General features: G+C 57.7%; 1 protein-coding gene across 2 annotated transcripts; it reads right to left on the reverse strand.

Moving 5' to 3' along the window:
• Window positions 1-3928: 3928 nt before the first annotated feature.
• PLIN3 (perilipin 3) lies at window positions 3929-23635 on the reverse strand. Of its 2 annotated transcripts, none has more exons than XM_041763975.1 (8): window positions 23571-23635; window positions 21032-21127; window positions 17871-18069; window positions 17652-17734; window positions 13033-13330; window positions 8908-9107; window positions 7239-7364; window positions 3929-4764 (listed from the first exon to the last, which is right to left on the reverse strand). In XM_041763975.1, exons 2-8 carry the CDS (start codon window positions 21107-21109, stop codon window positions 4423-4425), a joined length of 1326 nt encoding a protein of 441 aa, XP_041619909.1. In that variant the 5' UTR covers window positions 21110-21127; window positions 23571-23635; the 3' UTR covers window positions 3929-4422. The 2 variants fall into 2 exon arrangements, with proteins under 2 accessions (XP_041619909.1, XP_041619908.1); XM_041763974.1 differs by having other exon boundaries at window positions 3929-4767.
• Between the last annotated feature and the right edge of the window lie 631 nt (window positions 23636-24266).

Consider the following 24266-nt stretch of genomic DNA (forward strand, 5'->3'; position numbering starts at 1 on the left):
ATGACCCTGGGATCATGCCCTGAGCTGAAGGAAGACACTCAGCCACTGAGCCACCGAAGGGTCCTTCCCAGGTTGTTTTTTTTTTTTTAATTTTTATTTATTTATGTATTATAGTCACAGAGAGAGAGAGAGAGAGGCAGAGACACAGGCAGAGGGAGAAGCAGGCTCATGAACCGGGAGCCCGATGTGGGATTCAATCCTGGGTCTCCAGGAACGCGCCCTGGGCCAAAGGCAGGCGCTAAACCACTGCACCACCCAGGGATCCCCCCAGGTTGTCTTTAAGTAAAGGTTTGTAAGCCTCTGTTCCTGGGGAAAAGTGCCATGATCTGACTTTGCTGATGAGAAAGTGTAGACAATCACTTCAGTTCTCTGGTGGGGCTGGAGGGAGACCCCAAATCCCCTTCCCACATCCATGTCTCGGTTGGGGACAGACATTGTACTGGCCTGTCCCATTTCTCCAGCACCAAACATTTGCTTTCCTGTCCCCCAAAACCACCACTGTCACCCTCTGCTGGAGTTGTGCCCACACCCTCAGCCCTAGTATCATGAGCGCGACTCAATGATGTTTGCAGTTACTGCAGCAAAACACACCGCAGCTTTTAAGTACTGGGAGAAATATTCTTGTCTAAGCAGGACGATGTAGCAGGAAGGTCTCAAGCAGGGGTTGGCAAGCTTTCCCTGGAAAGGGCCAGGCAGTAAATATTTTAGGCTTTGAGGCCCACAGATGGTCCCTGTTGCATATTTTTGTTTGCTTTAAAACCCTTTAAAAGTGTAAACTATTCTGGGGCAGCTGGCTGGCCCCATTGGTAGAGCATGGGACTCTTGATCTTGTGGTCAAGAGTTCAAGCCCTCTGTTGGGGGTAGAGCTTAGTTAAATAAAGAGAAATGTCAACCATTCTGAGTCCACCGGCCGTGCCCACACACGAGTGTACAAACAGCTCTTTAGGCGGCATGTGATGGTTTGTGCATTTGGTCTGAATCATTTTGCAACAGTGACTGCTCGTAGAGAGTGTTCGTTATTAAATCTGAAAGGCAGGTTTTCTGTTGCACCTAATTTTGAATTTGTAATTGCATCTTCTTTTTTCTTATATTGGTCCAAAATGTTTAGTCCTTTTAAACATTTGAGAGCACAGTATTCGTTCTAGGCGTAGAACATAGTGATTTGATGGGTGTGTATGTTGCAAAAGTCTGGGTAATGTCTGTCATAGCTACAAATTTTTTTTTTTTTTTTACAATTTTTGTTTTTGTGATGAGAAACGTTCAGATGTATTCTCGCAGCCACTTTTACGTTTATAGTATGGTATTGACTAGTCGCCACACGGTTGTTAGATTCCCCAGGACTGACTTTTGTTTTTATATTTTTTAATTTTATTTATTTATGATAGTCACACAGAGAGAGAGAGAGAGGCAGAGACACAGGCAGAGGGAGAAGCAGGCTCCATCCACCGGGAGCCCGACATGGGACTCGATCCCGGGTCTCCAGGATCGCGCCCTGGGCCAAAGGCAGGGGCCAAACCGCCGCGCCACCCAGGGATCCCTTTTCTTTTGTTTTTAAAAATGTTATTTATTATGAGGATCCCTGGGTGGCTCAGCGGTTTAGCGCCTGCCTTCGGCCCAGGGTGTGATCCTGGAGATCCGGGATCGAGTCCCATATCAGGCTCCCAGCATGGAGGCTGCTTCTCCCTCTGCCTGTGTCTCTGCCTCTCTCTGTGTGTCTCTCATGAATAAATAAAATCTTTTTAAAAATGCTTATTCATGAGAGATAGAGAGAGAGAGGCAGAGCCGTGGGCAGAGGGAGAAGCAGGTGCCCTGTAGGGAGCCTGATGTGAGACTCGATCCCGAGACCCCAGGGTTATGACCTGAGCCAAAGGCAGACACTCAACCACTGAGCCACCCCGTCGCCCGCAGAGCCTGTGTCCTTATACTCTGCTCTCTATTATCTCCCCAAGCCAGGCTGGGCCCTTTGCATGTGTGTTTTCTGGACACGCTGCTGCAGTGAGCTCAGCTCAGCTCAGCTAATGAGAGGAACATTTATTTATTTATTTTTTAAGTCACTAGATGAGAGATTGGGAGAGAACGTGTTTGAGGCCACGACGTTAGTGCTGACTTGTCAGGGAGCAAGAGCTAACCGATACACCCCATCTGCGGACGGAGCCACGGGGGATTGGAGAGCGCACCGCTAAGTTCCTCCAGCAGGAAGAGCCCAGACCCGCCTGTCAGGCCCCTAGTGGCCGGGAGACTTTGAGGAAATTATGTGACATCTACCTGCCTCAGTTTCCCCGTCCACAACACGGGAAGCTCAGTCCAGCCACCCCAGAGGGTTGAGGGGAGGCTGGTGCTAGCATCCGCCAGGTGCTCAGAGCAGGGCCTGGCTCCCGGCAACAGCCTGTGCCCGCTCAGCGTTGGGAGGCGCAAAAAGAGATGTGCTCCCCGACACGTTAGGGGGCCCGTGTGGGGAACCTTGACTCGTTTAAGCCAAAAGGCAGGAAAATAAGTGTTTGGGACGAAGCCAGCTAACCTGGTGGTTCTCACCAGGGGGCCGTGTCTGAGGACACCTGTGGTGGTCACACAATTTGTGCTGTTGACATCAAGTCTGTGGGGCCAGAGATCCTGCTTGGCACCCCAGGTGGCCAGGGTGGCTCCCAGAGAGCGACTCGGTCCCAGTGCCAGCAGTGCAGAGCGGGAGACCCTAAGATAACCTAAGTACCAGGTTTTTCAAACGTGCAGTCCTACAAAATCTTTGCTCCCGATCTACGTGGGAGCTGGTCTCAGATGATGACGCTGATGGCTCGAGAGCCCGAGGGCTCCCCAGGGTCACTCACGAGGGACCAGGGAGCTGGCCAGGGGACCTGCTCCCCATCCCCAAGCTGGAGCACGGGCGCCGGCCCTGGACAGGAGCAGCAGGACTGTGCCGCCTCGGACGCACCCAGGGAGGCAAGGCCTGCCCGGCCGCGTGCCCCCGATGCTTCATCCCTAAAGGGGGGACACCTACCCTGCAGAGCTGAGGCGACATGAGTGAGCAGCCCTGGGCCAGAGGCAGCGCAATGAGAGGATTCGGTTTTCGTGTTTTCTTCGATGTTAGCCCAGCGGTGGGAAGTGGACAGAAATGCGGGGATCTCCGAGCCAGGGGTTTGTCCAGGGGCCACCTGGACTCCCTCAGGGCCGGGATGAGCTCCCCGGGATGCTGGAACAATGAATGCAGACTTGGGGGCTGAAAACACCACAAACCTGTCACCTTCCACTTCTGGAGGGCAGAAACCTGAAATGAGTTTTAATTGGGGCTAAAATCAAGGTGAAGGCAGGGCTGGATCCTTCTGGATGCTCAGGGCAGGGGTCAGGGGGGGATCCTGTTTCCCTGCCTTCTCCGGCTTCCCCAGGCTCGTGGTCCCTTTCTCCATCTTTGATGTGAGCAGAAGATGCATCCACCTCAGGTCCTGACCTCTGCCTCTGTCCTCACACCCTCTCCGGCCGGCCCTGCAGCCCCCAGCTCGTGAGGACCCTCGTGATGGTGGCAGGGCCCACCGGAGCAGCGAGGACCCACCCCCACCTCCCTCACTGAACCCCATCTGCACAGCTCCTTTTGCCACATGAGGGAACGCATTCTCACGTCCCGGAGATCAGGACGTGGACATCTTTCAGGGGGCAGTTTGCCACACCGCCCCCCCAGCCCCCAACACCCAGGAAGGTGTGGGGAAAGCGCAGGCCTTCTGCTTCTGCGGGATCCTAGGACATGGCCCAGAGGGCAAGACCCAGGGTGGGGGACGTGAAGGGCCCTGCTCTTCTCCCATCGGAGAACTCTGAGCCCCACTCCGCGTCCCCTCCTGTGAGCAGAGCAGGGACGGGGCCCCAGAGGCCACACGGAGACCCCAGTATCGCTCGGCTCCTGGGAGTGCACACACGCACATATATACACCCGCACGGCCTGTACTTAGCTGCAGGTGAAGTTTATTAAGGCAATGCGGAAGCTCGGCAGGTACGGGAGGCCAGGCAGGCTGAGCCCCTCTGCTCTCGGATGGGCCTGGGTGGCGCTCCCTCCACCCCCTCCCCGGGAGAAATCCAAGTCCATCAGCTAAAGGCTGATATCCAGGGCCCTTGATAAAGAAAAAGAGATGGGATATGTATCCCTGGGTTTAAGAAAAAGAGAAATTGAGGGCACTGAGGGCCTCCTAGAAAACTTTTCCTAGAACCCTCCCTGTCTTGACTGAGGAGGTGATGCTCAGGATACGCTTCCTCTGAGCGCAGAGGAGGGGATGGACAGGTCAGTTTGCAGCTCCCCGAGGGGGCAGCTAAGATGGGCCGGGCGGAGCGGGGTGGGGTGGGAAGGTTAGGGACACATGTTCCAAGTGAGGCGAGGGGTCTGGTGCTCGGGCCGCCCCTCAGGGAGAGGGTAGGTCCCTCCCCTCCAGCCTCCTCCTGGCTGTCTTATTTCTTCTCTTCTGGGGCTTTCTCAACGACTCCCGGGGCGAAGGGGCCCACCAGCCACGTAATGGGTGTGTTCTGGGCCACGTACTCAACCATGTGGTCGAGGGCCTCTCGGGCCTTGGCCACCTGCTCCCGGCTCTGCATCAGGACGGTGCTGGACAGGTCCTGGAAGGAATGGATGCCGGAAAAGGTGGCTTGGAGGCCCTCCACCTGGTGGCGAGCCTGCTGCAGCTGGTCCTTCACGTGGGTGGGCAGCCCCTGGATGCTGGACCCCAGCGAGGCGTAGGTGCTCTGCAGCTGCTGGGCAATGTCCCGGAACATGGTGAGCGTCTGGGTCTCCACCTGCTGGGAAGGGGGGGCACCATCAGGACCGTGTGCTCCCAGGGCAGCCGGACACGACCTTCCAGGAAACCTTTCCCCACGAGAGTCCGTCCAGCATGGTGGTGGTTTGGGACACCGGCTGTTTTGAGCTTTGAGCCGTGTGGCGTATGTACCAGAGTAAAAAAGAGGCAGAGAAATTTTTCCAGAGGGGACAAGCAGATGGTCAATAAGCACCCGCCACCAGGGACACGGGGCGCAGACCCACAATGAGGTGCCACTCCACATGCGCTGGGGCGAGCAGGATCTAGGAGGGAGTGACGAGTGCTGACGACAATGGGGAATGAAGTGGGACCCTTGTATGTTGCTGGTGGTCCCTCAAAACGCTCATCTACAGGGTTTCCATATGGCCAGCACCTCCCCTTGTAGGGATCCACCCCAGAGAAATGGAAACGCACGCCTGTACGAGGCTGGTTCCCAAGGTGGTGTCCACGGGAGACAAACCCAACGTCCATCAGCTGGTAAGTGGATAAACAAACACGGCCCACCCACCCACGCCGGGCACGTCTCTCAGCCTTGAACGGGGGTGAAGCGCCCCCACGTGCTGCCCCGGGGAGAGACCCCGAGCCCACGACGCTCGGGGAGGGGATCAGACACAGGAGGCCCCACGGGGTGTGAGTCCATGTGTGTGACACGTCCAGGACGGGCTCGTCCACGGACGGGGAGGGGGCTCGTGGGGCCAGAGAGGAGGGGGAGTGACTACTGATGGGGACAAGATCTGCTGGGTCGGTGGGAATGTTCTCAGAGGATCCTGTGATCTCCTCACAAACCTGTGAATACACTAAAAACCACTGAATTGCATACTATGCAAATTTTATCTCAATAAAACTTTTTTTGGGATCCCCGGGTGGCTCAGCAGTTTAGCGCCTGCATTCACCTCAGGGCGTGATCCTGGAGACCCGGGATCGAGTCCTGCACTGGGCTCCCTGCAGGGAGGCTGCTTCTCCCTCTGCCTGTGTCTCTGCCTCTCTCTCTCTCTCTCTCTGTCTCTCATGAATAAGAAAATCTTTAAAAAAAATAAAACTTTTTTTTTTTTTAGGTGTAAGATACTGAATTTTCTATCTCCACACAGCTTTAAATTTTTTTTTGTTTTTTAAAGAGGCTTGGAAGAACTTTCCAGGCAGAAGCTGTAAATGGTGGGGGAGACCACAGGGTGGATGTGCAAATAGGGACCTTACCCTCCCTCCCCGACTAGGGGGAGAGAGCAGGCTGGTGGTGGGACTTTGCCCTGACCCTGCAACAGCGAGCAGCCTGGACTCGAGCCTGGCAGGGAGGTGCCGAGCACAGTCGACATCTGCATCTTCTGGGTGCCACGCGGAGCAGTAGGAGCAAGGGAGACGGTTTTAGGTGGTTTGGGTCTGAATGCTAATAGTTTTGCGTTTAGGGATATCGGGGACGTCTCCATAACTTCACTTTTGCAGCACTCACCGTGTGTTTTACAAAGCTACTCATTTCTATGTATGTGTGTAGGACACGGGCCGGGAAGTTCACCCTTTTAAGTGTGCAATTCCAGAGTTTTTAGTATATTTGCAAGGTTGTGCACCACCACCTCTGTCTCCAGAACATTCCATCGTCCCCCAAAGAAACCTCATTCCCATTAAGCAGTCAGCCCTGACCCCCTCTCCCGGACCCCACGAGCCCCCTCCCCTTCCTGGCCATGTCACACACATGGACTCACATGCTGAGGGGCCTCCTGTGCCTGGTTCCCTGTTTGCAGGGCCGAGGGATGTGCCCGTGTGTGGATGTGAACCTGTTGTGTGGATCCGTTCATCCACCAAGGGACACCTGGACCATCTCCATGTTCTGGCAATTGTGAGTCCTGCTGCTGGGAACACGGTGTGTGGGTTTGGTTTGCTTCACCCCAAGAGCCCTGCAGGAGGCCCTACATCCCATTTGCAGACGGGGAAGCGAAGGCCCAGAGAGGTGAAGCGGAGAAGCTGTAGTGAGCGCTAGGTCAGCCCTGAGGCCGAGGGGCGTTCATGATGGGGCGTGAGAGCCACGGAAGGTGCTGATTCAAGGAAGGCCTCCGTGAGTGAAGGTACAGGTGGTGCAAACTCAGAGCAGAGCAGGAGGCCAGTGCCTGGGACAGATAGGAGGGACCAGAGGATGCTAGGGAGGAGTCGTCCCCAGGAGCCAGGCAGGGAAGTATGAAGGCCTCCATGACGCTGGGATGGGGGAAAAGGTGGATGAGATGTGGCTTAGAATTTGAGCAGGCTGGGAGGCAGCACGATTAAGTGTCCCACAGTCTAGAGGCAACACCCACACCCAAGAGAGGATATCATGGCGGGCTTCCTGGAGGAGGTGCTGCTGTGTCGGAAGGCAGTTAAGAGAAGGAGAGGCTGGGGAAAGTATACCGGGCAGGTAGGTCCATCGGGCAGAGAGGCATGGAGAGGCATGTCAGGGCCCCAAGCACCCCGCGTGTCCCCCCAAGCTGGTACCTCTGGTTTGGCCAGGGTCTGCTCCGTGCCCTGGAGCCGCTTCTGGTTCCAGTTGAGCCACATCTGGTGTAGTTTCTCCTGACCCTCCACCAGCTTCTGATCAACTCCCTGCTTGACGGTTTCCATCTGGAGCGGAGTTAAGGAGTAAAAGAGAGAGAGAGTGAGAGACACAGGAGGAGAGAGGCTGCCTCCAGCATCTGACCAAGGTCGGCAGAGCCCGGCACCCATCCCAGGAGAGGCCCCCAAAGTCCTCCATTTGTCCCAGATGAGATGGTCCGCGAAGGGGAGGAAGCCAGGAGGGACGCTGTTCTCACACAGCCTTTCCATGGCTACGGCTTCATCACCAACAGGTGCGTGTGCCCTGTGCTACTCGAAAAGGAAGTGGCCACAATTCTCGGCAGCTCCTCGCATTTTGTCTCACTCTTGCAACTGGGCCTGTCCACAGGGCTGGCTTTGGCCAACGGGACGGAAGCAGATGGAACTCAAGCTGGGTCGTAAAAAGTGCTCCAGTGGAATGTCATCCAGGCATAAAAAGGAAGGGACCCTGCCACCTGCCACCATGTGGACGGACCCTGAGGACGCCGGGCTCAGGGAGGGGACCCAGACCCAGAAGGACGCCTCCTGCAGGACCCCACTCCCAGGATGTCCCCAGAGGAGGCCTGTCCAAAGAGACAGAGAGGGGGTGGTGGGAACCGGGGGTGGGGAGGGAGGCGGGGGGGGGGGTGTCAGTGCTTCCTGGGGACGGGGTCTCCGTGTGGGGAGATGGAAGGTTCTGGAGATGGCTCGTGAGGGTAGGTGCTTCGTGCCCTGAGCTGTGCAGTTAAAAATGGTTACTTATGATGGTGAATTTCATGATGTATTTTCCCACAATTAAAAATTTAAAAAGAGAAAGAGAAAAGAGGGAGCACTTCGCGGATGGAGCAAAGCAAAGAGGAAGGTAAGAGGAATTAAGCTCTTTGGAGGAGAGACAGAAAGGCCACCGCGGCGGGGAGGGCAGGATGTGCTTGCAGACAGGCAGGTGGGCCCCGCTGGGGTGATGGAAACGTTCCCCGTCTTGACTGTGACTGCGGTGGTGGTGACCTGTCCATTTGTGTTTGTAAAACTCCTCTAACCGTACGCTTAAAAAAGGGGGACTTGTTGTTGTACCTGAATTATGCCTCCGTGAGACTTTCAACGAAACCACCATCAAACACCTGCTCGGGCTTCGCAGGTCGGGCTCCCGCCGCCCGGAGGTCCCCCCAGGAGAGCCTCCGCCGGGCAGCCTGGAGTGGGCTGAATTATGTCCCCCCCCCCCGCCCGATCATATGCTGGAGGCCTGACCCCCTCGGACCCCACAGCGTGCCTGTGCTTGCATATCGGGTCTCTAAAGACACCATCAAGTCGCAATGAGGTCATTGCGGTGGCCTGCTCCTGTGGTGACTGGCGTCCCTAGGAAAGGACACGCGGGCAGAGGACACGGCCGTCTGCACGTCCAAGAGAGGCCCAGCCCTGCGGACACCTTGACCTTGGACCCCTCCCCTGGGCCTGGCAGGCTGCTCTGGTCATTGAGGCGAGCTGGTCCCAGGGGCCCATTAAGGCAGCGCCTCCCCTCCCCCACAAGCCACCCAGGACCACGGGAGAGAGGAGCCATGGGGGGTGGGGAGGGGGGCCGGGCCCCGCGGAGCCTCACCAGGCTGAGCGCCTGCGCCAGCTGGCCCAGGGACTCCTGCGCCCGCTGGCGCGTCAGCTGCAGTTTGCCCAGCGAGTGGGCGAAGGCCCGCTGGCGCAGCCGCTCCGACAGCGAGCCCAGGCGCACGAAGTAACTCTGCTCCTGCCGCTGCTGCTGCACCGAGGCCATGTCGAAGCCCTCCAGGGACGTGGCGAGGCGGGCTGCGGGGAGGAAGGCAGGGGAGGCGCCGTGAGGGGCCCTGGCCTTGCGTGCTGCCCGGGTCCCCGTCCCGGGGGTAGCCGCTCACAAGCTGGAAGGCCCTGGCGCGGAGGGCGGGCTCCCCTGCCTCGCTTTCCCCATCTGCAAAATGGGCATGATGGGAACCCAACGTCCCGGGATTAAGAGGGCTAGCGTGAGGGTGTGCAAACCGTGGCTCACGCCCCCCTGCGTGCAGCTTTGCACCAGGCCTCCACACCCCCCAGTGCGTGGGTGAGCTACGTGGATGGCTGCCCTCAGACTACAGTGACGGGGTTTGTGGCCCCCTGGCTGGTGGAGACGAAAGTGTTCACTCTTTGCTCCTTTGCAGGAAAGAAAAAAATGCTGGGGGATCCTGTACCAGTGCCCAGCACCTCCACGGCTACTCTCTTACAAAGTTCTAGGTGCTTCCTGCGCAGTCATCAAATCCCAACAACTCCGCGAGGGAGGCACCGTTAGCTCCGTTTTTACAGACGAGAAAACAGGGGCTCGCAGGTGAAGTGACTTGCCCGAGGCCACGCAGCTAGGCAGTGGCAAGTCAGGATTTGAAGCCAGGCGGTCTGTCACCATGTTCTGAACCAGGACACCTGACGGGGGGACAAGTCTGAGCCACATGAGAACCGTCTTGACAGCGCGTAAGGCAACGTCGGGAATATCTAGTCCAGAGAGAGCCCTTGACGTTAGAAGACGGCAGGATGGAAACGGCCCGTCCTGATGAGCTGCTAACTCACCGGCTTGGTAATCCCCTCTAGCAGGCACTTGCGAACTTTGGCCCCCAGGCCCAATGCCCCCTGTCTTTATAAATAAAATTTTATTGGCACAGGGTCACACCCGTTCCTCTGCTTATCTCCTGCTGTGTTGCTTCTGTGTTGACAGTGTAACTAGTGGCAACAGGCACTGACCCCCAAAAGCCAGAAATATTTACCAACTGGTTAGGAAGATGTTTGCCATTCCCTGCTCTACACAAATGTGATTCTGCCGGCGAGCCTCAGTTTCCCCTTCCGTATGACCCACCCCCCCCGCCCCATCACAGCTGCCTGAATTGTGAAAGGTGGGCCAGCTTGTACTCAAAAAGGCACGCAAATGAGCGTTTAGTCCTTGACCTGCTGCTCAACCAAGGTAAGCCTCCAATCAGGGGATTTCAGTGGTCTCTGTAAACACTAAAAAATCGGGATCCCTGGGTGGCGCAGCGGTTTGGCGCCTGCCTTTGGCCCAGGGCGCGATCCTGGAGACCCGGGATCGAATCCCACATCGGGCTCCCGGTGCATGGAGCCTGCTTCTCCCTCTGCCTGTGTCTCTGCCTCTCTCTCTCTCTCTTTGACTATCATAAATAAATAAAAATTAAAAAAAAAAAAAACACTAAAAAATCTGGAAAAACATACTCTAATCCAAGGGTTGATAGACTTTTCCTGTATGGAGCCAGACAGCCAATGTTTCTGTACTTGCTGGCGGTCATACTGCGCCTTTGGCCTGCAGTTGTCTGTGCAAAAGCAACATGCGTGCAAATGGGCATGGCTGTGTGCCAATAAAACTTATTTACAAATGCAGGTATGGAGCCAGATGTGGCGTGGGGGTAGCGTCATATAGTCAGCTAGGGAGGAAGGTGTCATGGAAGAGTCATTTCACAACGATATTTAAAATGAATAAACATCAAACTACAGGGACGCCTGGGTGGCTTAATGGTTGAGCATCTGCCTTTGGCTCAGGTCATGATCCCAGGGTCCTGGGATCCAGCCCCATGTTGGGCTCCCTGCCCAGCGGGGAGTCTGTTTCTCTCTCTCCCTCTGCTGCTCCCCCTGCCTATGTTCTCTCTCTCTGCCAAATAAATTCTTTGGAAAAAATGGAAAGAAAAAAAAAAAAAACTACACACACACACACGTGGGACACTTAAAGGCAGAGAAAATAAGACTGCACTTCGAGAAGAAGAGATTTTCCCCATTTTCCTACCCAAGGTGAGTCTGCAGAGATGAACCCAAATGAGTGACACCGTGAACCTGCCCTGCCCACGGCCCAGGGCTTCTCCATGGCCCTCCGGGGACCAGGGGCTCTGCCCTTGGAAATGCAAGCGGCTTTGTTATTAGGCCCCCACCCCGGTCGAGCTCAAGACCCCTTTCCCCGCAGATGCTGCTTGTCCCGCTGCCTTCAGGGGCCAAGACCCACAGCCGATTGGACCCAGCTTCAGCACCCACCACGGGCCGGAGGCTCCCCACCTTCAAGAGGTTCACGGTTGGGTTTTGGACGCTCAAAGCACAAGTGACACACTGGGCTCAAGCCACATGCCTCAGGGCCTGCGATCGCCAGCCCGCCCGAAACATCGAGTTTGTCCGGGAAGCAAAGGACTGCCCCCCCCCCCACTTTCCACGCGGGTTCCAGGGAGGATCACGAAGACTCAGAGCCAAGGCAAAGGTGCCTCCAAACAGCCAGAAGTAACGGGACAAAGGCAACCCCAATAAAAGTCAGCACGTGGGACTGGCCTGTGGCGTGTAAACCTCCACATTCACACCTAGAACGTAAAAACCCACTGCTGACCGTGGAAGATGAGCCAGCCCGCGAGCCAGTCAAGGGAGAAACTTAGCCGGGTGCCCTCTTCTTCCACAAGCTGCAACAGAGAATGTTCTCCGAGCTGACGGAGGAAGGAGCGATGCTTAGGACAGACACGTTTTGCAATCCCGATCCCAGACAATGGAGGCGGCACACGATTCCCTGTGCGTGAAGTCCCAGAACGGAAGCAGGGTGTCTCACCCCGGAGGGGGTCTGCCCCCAACCCCCAGGGGACACTGGACGGTGTCTGGGGCCATCTGTGCCTGCGGCACGGAGGGGCCAGGCCCGGGCGATGCTCAGGACCCCCCCTGCCTCCCGCATCCCCCCATCACCTGTCCTCCCCGCAGTGGCCCCCAGAGGGCGCCGTGAGCACCCGAGTCAGCTCCCACCTTCCCCTGCCCGCCTGCCCTCCAGGGCTCCCACCTCCCCGGGCTAAGTCCAAGTCCTCCCCTGGGTCCCCCTAAACCCCGCAGAACCTGCCGGGTCTCCCATCCCAACCCTCCCCTTGTTCGCATCTCCCTCCTCGCCCACTCTGCCTGGCCTTCCTCTAACCCACCAGCCAAACCCTGCCCCAGGACCTTGGTTATTGACACTTCTCTGCGCTGATCCGCGCAGCTGGCTGGCTCGCTCCATTCACCGTCACGTCACCTCCTCAGAAACATCTAGTCAATCCCCACCCCCTCGAATTCTCTCCTTTAGGCTCATCTCCTTATCCCGTGAGCTCCGCGAGTGCAGGCTTCTGTGCACCAATGTACCCCCAGCACTTGGAAGACTGGCGCACGGCAGGTGCTCAAGGCACATCCGATGGACAACTGTGCACCGGGGGGTGGGGGTTGATGACAGACAAGACTTTGGGGGGCAGGTGTCAGGATGCAGCATGGACGAGGGAGGTTGCAAACTCAGAGGCTTCACTGGGGAGGTGGCATGTGAGCACAGAGCTGGCAGCAGAAAGGAGCGAGCCTTCTGGATGTCTAGGGGAAGAATGGTCCTGGGAGAGGGAACGGCTGGTGCAAAGGCCCTGGGGTGGGAGCATGGCTGAGGATCAGCAAGGAGTCAGTGCGGCTGGAGCAGGATGAACAAGGGGAGATGGAGAAGTACGCGGGGGGCCCACGGGGAAGGGCTTGGAGTTCTCCCTGAGGGAGCTGGGAGCCCCCAAGAGCTGTAGGCAGAGGACAGAACCTGACTTGGTGGTCACAGGGGCCCTCTAGTGGCTGCTTCAGGGAGGCCAGGTGGGCGCTGACAGGGTGGCAGGGGCGAGATGGCTCTGAGTGACAGCTCTAGGTGGCGGAGAGGGGTGGGAGGTCTGGGCCGGCGGTGGAGGGGGTGTCCGGGCCCAACGGCTGCACTCACCCAGCTCAGCGTCCGTCATGGGCAGGTGGTTATCCACCCACTCCTCCGACTTGCCCAGCACCGCGTCCACCCCGCTCAGCACCATCTGGCCCACGCGGGAGCCCATGACCGACTGGACGCCGCTGGTCACCACGGACTTGGTTGCGTCCACGCCAGTCTGCACGGCGCCCCGTGTCACATCAACTGCCTCCGTCACTCGACTGGCGACTGTGTCCTTGGCGCTGGACACCGTGCTGGACACGGCTTCTCGGGCCCCCGACACCTTGGACGAGACGAGCTCCTTGGTATCGGCCAGCACCTACAACACAGCCCAGCATCGGCATCTTTGTCCTCCCCTCGTACCTGGGGACCCCCCACCCCTGCACCCCAACCTCCAGGGAGGCATTCCAGCTCCTGGGTCACCCCGGAGGGTCAACGTTGAGTCTGGCGGTGGAGACCTTGCGCCCTGGAGCCTGGCTTGAATCCTGGTTTGTTATGTCCTGGCTGTGTGGCCTCAGGCAACTCACTGTACCTCTCTGTGCTTCCATTTCTTTATCTACAGCGTCAGGGGCCACAGGGTGCTGAACCCGGACCCCCGGGACCTCAGAATGAGACTATTCGGAGAGAAGGTCTTTAAGGAAGATATTAGGACACAGAGGGGAGGCCATGTGAGGACAGCGTCTACAAGTGGAGAGGCGCCCCGGGGAGGAACTGAGATAGTAAGTTCTGGGCTAGGCCATCCCCGCTGTGGCACTTGGTTACAGCGGCCCCGAGCGGACGGCTACGATGGCTTAGAACAGTGGTTCTCACCTCAGGTGACCCCATCCCCAGGGGATGCTGGGCACTGTCTGGGGACACACGTGGGTGTCACGCCAGGGGGGGTGCTCCTGACATGCAGTGGGTTGGGGGCCGGGGCCTCTCCTCCCCTCGGGAACGCCCAGCCCTAATGTCAGGGGTGCCAAGAGGGGAGACCCTGACCTAGAGGCGCCCGGAGCAAAACTAGGGCAACATGAAGGATGCACCCAGGTGTCCAGACACCATCTCCATGAACTCACGACGGAACACGGTTCCCGCCTTAACCTCCCCACGGCAAACGGGGGGTCGCGCCCAAAACATCCCAGCAGTTGTGGGTTTATTCATGAAGCTTGTATTAAAGCATCAAAACTAACAACGAGTCAGGTACGTCAGGTTCTCAGCTCTCAGATGGGCTCCCGCCCTCCAAACCCCCAAGAGGAGGGAGCATATCCTTTCCACACGGGAGAAACTGAGTCCAGGAGGCAGGCAGCTTGTCCAGAGCCTGGATTTTTTAACCTGGGACTTTGACTCAAGCACCTTTAACCCGGGTTAGTGGGACAGCTACGGGGTCGGTAGCCTTCTCTGCCAGAGGGCCGCGTGGTAAATAGTTTAGCTTTGCAGGCCAGTGTCCCCGGGTCTCAGCCACTTCACTCTGCCCCCTGTAGACGCGGCCACCGATGCCGTAAGGAGCGCGCGTGTCCACGCCCCGGTGACTGTATTTGGCACAGACGATGCAGGGCCGGGAGTGGTGACCCTTGGGACAGTTTTGTCGCGGGATCCCAGAAGAGAGGCAGCGCCAGCACATGTTGGGCATTCATGGGCCGACACCTGTTCTTCTTGAGGCTCAGCCTCTGAGCAGATCTCTATGCACAGAGCTCTCCGGAAAGTCAAAAACCAGCCTCGTCCCGACCCTTCTAACTCTGAACATCTAGACCGCTGGTGTCCGTGGGAGTTAGCTCCTTTGGGGACATGAAGAAATGCCCCCCCCCCCAGGGCTGTCACCTAGCTCACACTGGCCCAGCTGTGACCATACCGCGGTTCATAGAATGGGGACACGCTGCCTCTTCCTGGGGCGAGCCTGGGGTGTGCGTGTGTGGAGTGACATTCCGGGGCCTGGAGTCTGGAGAGCGCTAGCGCCTCTGAGCTGGGAGCAGCTCTGCTGGATGACCTTGCAGAATGTCACCCCGAGCTCATCCCTTCTATAAACAGAAGGAATGTTGGCCCCAGGTGGCACCAGCAGGTCAGCCCCGGGCCCAAGGACGGGGCTCCTCCATCGTCCTGTGAACCGGGCAGCTTCTACCTTCAACGCCCCGCCTGCTAGTGGCCTTTGCCAGTGACACAGTGATCCCTAGCCGCGGGGAGTTCCACCGGCACGGGGTGGGCCCTACCTCGGGGACTGCGGCCCGGCAGCAGGTGCCCAACAGTAAGGGGGCCTCAGGGCAGAGTGGGAGGGAACTAACTGGAGCAGCCCTGGGCCTGCCCTCCTGCCCCCACCCCAGGGATCACCGGGTTCTGGTGAGGCAAGCCCGGACATGAAGAGGCGCACCTGAGTGTGGCCATCTGTCCCACAAGGCCTAAGTGGAGCCTGGGCATCTACTATGTGCCAGGCTGTACGATGGGCACTAGACAGGGCAAGAAAGTAGTCTGTGCCCTCACCCCCTTGGGAAGACAAGTAGGCAGCTAAGAGCCCTTCAGATGGCCTCACAAGCTAATACAACAGGGACACACACTCAGGGCAGCATGATTCACAGACCCCAAGAGGTGAAGCAACCACTGACAGATGCAAGCAGAAATACGGTCCATCCTCACACTGGGATATTGTCCAGCCTCAGGAAGGAAGGGGTCCTGACACCTGCCCCCATGCAGACAGACCCTGAGGACACCGGGCTCAGGGAGGGGACCCAGGCCCAGAAGGACACCTCCCGCAGGACCCCACTCCCAGGAGGTCCCCAGAGGAGGCCCGTCCACAGAGACAGAGAGGAGGTGGTGGGAGCCAGGGGTGGGGAGGGGGGTGGAGGTCAGTGCTTCCTGGGGACAGGGCCTCTGTGTGGGGAAATGGAAGGTTCTGGAGACAGATGGTGGAGGTGCACGGCGGGGTGAGAGTGCTTCGTGCCCTGAGCTGTGTGCTCAAAATGGTTAAAGATGACAAATTTTATGTTGTAAAAAAGCAAACAAACAACAAACTAATGTATCTGGTACACAAATGTCCACAGCAGTATTATAACAGCCAAGAAGTGGAAACAAGCTAAATGCCCACCAACAGATGAACAGCCACAGTGTGTCCCCGATGCGTGGGCACGTCCCTTGGCCGTGAGCAGGAGCGAGGCACCCACACGCACCACCCCGGGGCCAGACCCCGAGCCCATGACCCTCGGGAAGGGAACCAGACACAGGAGGCCCCACGGGATGTGAGTCCACATGGGTGACATGTCCAGGACGGGCTTGTCCACGGATGGGAAGTAGATGAGTGGTTGCCAGGAGCGTTTGGCAAGAAGGAGATTAATAGCTAAGGGATGTGGGGTTCCTTCTGGGGTAACGAAATGTTCTAAAAGGGGTGGTGGTGGTTACACAACATGAATATACTAGAACCATTGAGTCACAGGCTTAAATGAGCTCATTGTACTATGTGACTGTGTCGTGGTGTGCTAGAGCAAGGCTGGCCGCCGGCCACGTGAGGCTATTTATGTTTCAAATTGGTAACCGAGGGGCACCTGGATGGCTCAGTGGTTGGGCATCTGCCTTTGGCTCAGGTCATGATCCCAGGTTCCCAGGATTGAGTCCCACATTGGGCTCCCTGCAGGGAGCCTGCTTTTCCCTCTGCCTGTGTTTCTGCCTCTCTCTGTGTCTCTTGTGAATAAATACATATATTTAAAAAATAAAAATTAAAAAAAAAATAAAAAATAAAAATAAAAAATAAAAATTAGGGGATCCCTGGGAGGCTCAGCGGTTTAGCGCCTGCCTTTGGCCCAGGGTGCAATCCTGGAGTCCCAGGATTGAGTCCCACGTTGGGCTCCCGGCATGGAGCCTGCTTCTCCCTCCTCCTGTGTCTCTGCCTCTCTATGTCTATCATAAATGAATAAGTAATCTTTTAAATAAATAAATAAATAAAATTAAAAATTTTAAAAAATAAAATGAGTAACTGAGTTCCTCAGTGACACCAGCCACAGTCTAAGGGCTCCGTAAGCCACATACAGCTGGTGGTTTCTGTGCTGGATGGTGCAGAGAGAGAACATGGGCATCGGAGACAGAGCTGAGCGAGGAGGCCCTTCTCTCAGAGGGAGCAGAGGGGGAGGAAGGCTTCTGAAGAGGTGGGATCAGAACAGAGACCTGAAGGTCTGGTTCATGAAGACAGAAGCGCACATGCAAAGGGCCTGTGGTAGGAACGCGACGAAGGGTTCACTGGATTTGCGTCCCCCGGCCTCCCTTACAAAAGTTCCACGAGGGCAGGCAATCTGTTCCTATCACTGTGTCTGGGACCCACAGGTACGGACATTACCGAATGGAGACCACAGGGGCTGGTCGGGGGGCTGGCATGGGACGGAGCGGGTGGGTACCAAGGGCTGGCAGGCTGCGGGGCCGTGAGGACGGCCTTGGCTGTTGCCCCAGACAAGGTGAGACACACAAGGGGGTGCTGAACAGAGCTGGCTGGTGTTCAGATCACTCCCCCAGGTGCCTAGCAGGGAGCAGACTCAAGGCCGGGGTGAGGCCAGACTGAGGAGGGGTCAGGGAGGGAGCGGTCATGTGCGTCTATTCTAGCTGGGGCGGAGGCAGAGGCTCCACACCCAGGGAGGCCCCCCTTCCCGGCAGAGCCCCCCCCAGTCCCCCTGAAGCCCGATGCCAGTTACCTTCTCCGTGTGCTGCTGCAGGATGGGCAGGTTCCCCTCCAGCTTGTCCAGCCCCCGGTGGGCATATTCGCTGGCCGATGCGACTGCAGGACAGGGGACAAGGCGGGAAGGGTCAGTCACGCGTGTGCGTTCCCCTCAGGGCCGGGAAGGCTGGACAGGGCTGGTTTGGGGGAACAGGGAGAAGCCCCAAGGGGTAGGGGCTCCCGGGGCCTCACTTACTCTGTGGCTCCAGCTTGGAGAGGATGGGCTGGGCCCCACTGACAGCGGCCGCCGTGAGGGTCTTCACGCCCTTCTCGGCCACGTCGCACACGGTCTTGACGTGGGGGTGGCTCTCCTTGGTGGAGGTGTAGGCCGCCGACACCATGTGGCAGGTGGAGCTGATGAGGGGCATGTTGGCCACGCGCTCCACCACGCTGGGCTGCGGGGACAGGCGGCTCAGCAGGCTGGGCCCGGGACCCCGGGGTGCTCCGCAATTGCGATTTCACTCCCCATCCTCTCCTCCCCCAGCCCCGTTCCTGTGCGCGGATGATCCCATCCCGGACGTGTCACACATGTGGACTCACACACAGTGGGGCCTCCTGTGTCTGGTTCCCTCCCTGAGCATCGTGGGCTCAGGGTCCATCCCTGGGGTAGCACACTGGTGCTTTTTTTTTTTTTTTTTTTTAATTGTGGTAAAATGGGACACCTGGGTGGCTCAGCAGTTGAGAGTCTGGCTTTGGCTCAGGGCGTGATCCTGGGGTCCTGGGATCAGTCCCGCATTGGGCTCCCCGCATGGAGCCTGCTTCTCCCTCTGCCTGTGCCTCTACCTCTGTGTCTCTCATAAATAAAGATCTTTTTAAAAATTCTGGTAAAATACATATAAAACTTACCATCTTCACCATCTCTACGTGGCTTCGAGTACACTCATGCTGTCGTGCAAATCATCCTACCATCCATCTCCAGAACCTTCCACCTCCCCACATGGAGACCCCGCCCCCGGGAAGCCCTGCCCCACCCCTGGCTCCCACCAGCTCCTCTCTGTCTCTGTGGACGGGCCTCCTCTGGGAACCTCCTGGGAGTGGGGTCCTGCAGGAGGTGTCCTGGGTCTGGGTTCCCTCCCTGAGACCAGTGTCCTCAGGGTCCATCCATGTGGGGGCAGGTGTCGGGGTCCCTTCCTTCCTAAAGCTAGACAATCTATTATGTGTGTGTAGACCACCTTTTGCTTTCATGTCCTAGAGCAAGAGGTGGGGAGAAGGGTCTCCCCAGGGCCTGAACAGGGGTGGTCACAGGAGCAGGTGGGGGCAGAGAGGCTTGTGTGCTTCTCAGTACAAGTGTGTATTTGTGATGAGGGGGGCTTCTAATGCAGCACTGCCCCACGGGACTTTCAGTGATGATGGAAATGTTCTATATCTACGCCTTCCACCGTGATGGCCCCTAGTCACACGTGGCTCTCAAAACCTAAATTAAAATGAAATTAAACAGGGGCACCTGGGTGGCTCCGTCGGTTAAGCACCTGCCTTTGGCTCAGATCATGATCCCAAGGTCCCGGGATTGAGTCCCATGTCACATTCCTGCTCAGCGGGAAGCCCTCTGCCTCTGCCTGCCTGCTTGTGCTCTCTCCACCTACCTCCCAAATAAATAAAATCTTAAAAAAAAAAAAAAATCCTAGCCTCCAAATGGCCATTGGGTACTTGAAAGATACTCGGCATCACAGATCACCAGGGAAATGCCAAAACAACGAGATACAACCTGACACTGGTTAGGACGGTTACCACCAAAACAAAGCAACTAACAAATGATAGTGAAGATGGGAGAAATTGGGGAGAAATTGGGGAACTCTTGGGCCTTGTGGGTGGGAACATAAAACGGTACAGCCACTGTGGGAAACTGTGAATTAGAAAGAATTACAGAGAAGCACCCTAGGACCCCGCAATTCCACTTCTGCGTATACAGACAAAAGAATTGAAAACACGATCTCAAAGAGATCCTTGGAGTCTCGGGTTCAAAGCAGCATTGTTCACAGTGGCCAAAAGGTGGAAGCCACCCAAGTATCTGTGGACGGATGAACGGATAAACAGGGCGTGGTCCATCCAGGTAAGGGAACTAAGGGAACGGTAGCTGGACTTAAAATGGACATTCTGACACCTGCCTCAACGTGAGTGGACATTGTGCTCAGTGACATAAGCTAGACACAAAAAAGACAAATCCTGTAGGATTTCCCTTACATTAGTGACCTAATGTATGAGGTTCTACTTTTATATCAAAGATATTATGTTTCTACTTATATGAAATGTCCAGAAGAGGTAAATTCATAAAGAAGGCAGATTAGTGGGTGCCAGGGGCTGGGGGGCAGAAGGGAAGGGGACTAACTGGTAATGGGGGTGGGGTTCCCATCTGGGGTGATGAAGAGTTTCCGGAATTTGATGGTCTTGGTGGTGGTTGTACATCATGAGCATACTTAATGCTGAACCATACACGTCGCAATGGTATTTTTTGTGTTGTGTGTTATTTTACCACAGTTTTAAGAAAGGAATGGAGCAGTGACACCTGCTACAAGGTGGGTAAACCCCAAAAACACGATACACAGTGAGAGAAGCCAGACACCAGGGGGTCTCAGGTTGTATGACTCCGTTAGTACGAAATGTCCAGAACAGGCAAATCCACGGAGACAGCAGATGAGCCGTTGCTGGGGAGGACGAGGAATGAGGAGGGGCTGCTAATGGGGTGGGGTCTCTTTGGAGGGGGGGGATGAGAATGTTCTAGGGGCACCTGAGTGGTTCAGTCAGTTAAGCATCTGCTTTCGGCTCAAGTCATGATCCCAGGGTCCTGGGATCGAGTCTCACATAGGGCTCCCTGCTCAGCGGGGAGCCTGTTCCTCTCTCACCCTCAGCCCCTTACCCCCGGCTGGTGTGTACCCACCCGTGCGTGTTCTCTGTCAAATGGATGGATTAAAATCTTAAAAAAAAAAAAAAAAAAAAAAAAAAGATGTTCTAACCCTGTAGGGTACTGATGGCTGCATAACTTGGTAGGTTCCTAAAAACCACTGAGTACCACCTTCTCCAAGGGTGAATTTTATGGCATGTAAATGATATGCTAATATATTCATGTATCAACTACCAGTAGAGTTAGCTAATCTGGGAAGGGGGAGATAAGACAGGGGCTGACCTCCTGGGGAGACCCTATGAGCACCTGCAGACAGGGCAGCGGTGGGGGAAGCAGACAGGTTCAGAGCATACCCCTGATCTCCCCAAAGCCTCCGGGGTTCGCAGTTGTGCCCCGGCCCCCACCTGTCCGGGGTCCGGGTGACGGCTCTCCCTCACCCACAAAGAGATCTTTTGACCCCAGGTGCGGCTGGCAGCTCCCGGCCACGGTTCTCCCACAGGTCCCAGCCCCGCCCTCACCTGCTGGACTGGTTCTTCGCCTGTCACCTGGGTGCTGGCGGTGGCTTCTGGGGTGGCTTCTGTCCCGTCGGTAGACATTTTTCTCCGCAGCGGGCTCTGTGGAGGACAGATGGGCTTCGTAGGGGTCCAGCCGGCCCTGGCCCTCCCTCCAGGAGGAAGACCAGGTTCCCCTCCCCGGGTCCTTAGAGCCCTGCCTCTCAGTCACTCACAAGCATCTGGGGGCCTGGAGCGGGAGCTGATTCAGCCGGGCGGGTGGGGCCCTGAGTTGCCCCAGTCTCAGGAGCTGCTGATGCAGCAGATTCCGGGGCCCCACCCGGACGGCCAACTCCAAGGGCTCTAATTGTCAATACTTCGGGAAGACACCTAGGACGCAATCTGGCCGTGGCTCCCTGCTTTCAAGAGCCCCCTTCCCTTTGAAACCTCGAGGGGATGGTGGTCCCACACCTGCACTGCCGGGCGCGCGGAGGCGTGTGTACCTGTGTCGGCCGCAACAAGGTACCGCTAACGACCTGGGGAAATCAAGGAGCCAGCCCAGTGCAGTGGCTGCAGAGTAGAAACCTACTCATGGGACGAGGATGCTCATGGACAAATAGTGTGAAACATGTGTGCGTCGTTTGCACAGTCTTTAGACATCAGAAACTGTTAATAGGGGCCACCTTTCAGGGAGGACCCGGTAGCTGGGCAGGCCTCGGACTTTTGAGCCAGGTAGAGAACATTACCAGTCCACCCCCCCCCAAAAAAGGGTAAGCATTATAAACAAAACACCCCACAAACTGTGTAGGGGAGACCATGCCTGGCCCTATTACAGACCAATCATGTCAGACTCCAGAGGGAAGGCAGGGCCAGGGAGGCTCTCCAGGTGAGGCTAATGCACACATCTAAAGGTACCACGGGAGCCACCACAGGTGTGCTCCGTTTGGCTGGCCAGGGAGAGGAGGTGGGTAATCAATCCATCATCACCCTAGACTGCAGGAGTCCCACCTCCGCCCATGCTGTGCAGGGCTGAGCAAGGAGCCTCCTCTTTCCTGGCCTCAGTCCTCTCACCTGTAAAACGGAGCTAAAGGTAGAACCTGGCTTCAAGGCTGGTTCCCCTGGGAGGAGCCTGCCGTGAACCCCTGACCTTGATTCTGAACATGTCCTTCTAGAGGAAGGGGGCCCATCCTCCTGGCTACCCGGTTGCCCTGTCCCCCAAGCAGAGCCCAGCAAACTGAGGTTTTGAGAGCACCAGTTCTGGAGCGTCCAAGCGGGTTCTAATCCCAGCTTGGCAACTCACCAGCAGTGGGAGCTTGAGGAAAGCAGGACCCCCTCTCAGAGCCTTGCCGGCCCCATCTGCAAAACGGGGATCACCGTTCCTAGCTCAGAGTCCCTACAGATTGGCAGAGTGAGTGACTGTGTACGCGTGTGGCGCTGAGCTCGGTGCCTGGCACATAGCTGGTGCTCAATAAACAAAACCGCTGCACACATGGGTGAACCTGCCAGGAATGAGCTTCTGCTTGTTACTAAGGTCCCCAAACTGGGAAGCGCAGCGAGTAGGCACATCCATGCCCCTGGTTCTCATGATCAAGGTCCAGTTAGTTATTCCTTTCACCCTCCCTGGAGCCTGAGCTCGCCTGGCCTCCTTGGAGGTGCACTCTCCCATCGCCCCTGCCCATCGATCCCTCCTGGGGCGGCTGAACCGAGGGTGGCCTCGGCTGATGTCAGCACCCCACTAAAGTCCTTGGGTGGGGGTGGGGGGTCCGCAAGCTGTGTGAAGCTGGCTCGGGCTAGCTGGGGCCGGCAGTCACGTAGACGTCCAGCTGCAGCCAGGGCATGCTCAGATACAACCTCCGAAGTTCCCAGACACCGAGGTCCCAGGCCCGGCTGTTCTAGCTCAATCCTGACCGAGGTCCCAAGGACTCAGATAAGGGGCAGGCCCTTCCCGGCCGCCTGGAGCAACCCGCTGGCCACACCCACCCGGGGGAAGAGGGCGGGGTCTGCCGCGACCTGCCGGGGGCCAGCGGCGGGACCTGACCCTCGGGCGGGGGAGGAGCTGCCCCGCGGGGCGGACCCATTAGCTGGGGAGGGGGCTCCGCTAGGCAGGAAGACGGCCCCCCTGCTGGGGGGTAGGGGCGCCCCGAGGACCCAGGGAGGCCCGACTTCCTGTGCAGACGGGACAAGCAAGCACACTTGCAAGCACAAGCAAGCACACTTCTTAGAGGGGACGTGTTTTAGCGGGAGGGGGCGGGGTTACCCCCTCCAGATACCGCCCCTTCTAGGGGGCTCTTTCGCGCGCCCCCCCCCACCCAACGAAAGTCTCAGCAATTGGGAGAGTTTGAAAGTTTCACTCTGTTCCAGAAATCGGGGGGGGGGGCGGGGCTCCTTGAGGGGGTCGCGGGGGAAGAGACAGGAAAGCTGAGCCCAGGCTGGATGGAGACCCCTCCCCAGGCCGCAGGGACCGGCAGAGCCCCCAGGAAGGCTCTCTCTGCTCCTTCCCCCCGCGGGACGTCCCGGGACTCGCCGGACCGCGCCCGCCCACCTCGGCTGGGGCCCCCCGTCTCACCGCGGTCAGCGGGGCGCGCAGGGCTCGACCGCCAGCTCCGAAACCGTCCTGCGCGGGCCCGGGCTGGGGGCTTTTATACCCGGGGGGCGGGCGCTCGGGAATGACGGGCCGGAGGACCAATCGCGTTTGGAGGCCGCCCGCCGCCAGGCCACGCCCCCGCCCGTCCGGGACGTTGGAGCAGCAAGTGGAGTCCCGGGCGGGCCGGACTTTGCGGGCGGGCGCGGGCGGGCTGCGCGGTCCTCGCGTGGGGGACACCCCCCCCCCGGAAGACGCCTGGGAAGACCCAGCCAAGGGCGCCCCCTCCCGGCCCAGGGATCCCATGGACTCGGCCCAGGGAGGTGCTATCCGAGGGCTGGGGTCCCCAGGTCGGGTCCCCGTGTCCGCAGAGGCGATGAGAACTCAGGGATCGCTGTCTGATGCCCCCAGCACGTCAGCAGCCCAACCCTGGGCGGGCAGGAGACCCGAGCCAAGCCCGACCCAGCAGGATGAGCGGCCTTCACCACAGCGGTGACCGCACACGCCGAGGGCTTTCCTCCCGCCCCGACCTGCAGGGTTACCGCTTAATCCTCCCCAAAACTATTCCTTTAGCGTCCCCATTTTACAGATGAGAAAACTGAGGCCCAGAGACAGGTCGGCCTGGGGCAGTTCAGGGATCAACTCCTGGATCTCTGACTCCTGGATCAACCCCTTCCTGAA

The sequence above is a fragment of the Vulpes lagopus genome, chromosome 7 (genome assembly GCF_018345385.1).
Source record: "Vulpes lagopus strain Blue_001 chromosome 7, ASM1834538v1, whole genome shotgun sequence".
In the NCBI taxonomy this organism is placed as follows: Eukaryota; Metazoa; Chordata; class Mammalia; order Carnivora; family Canidae; genus Vulpes; species Vulpes lagopus.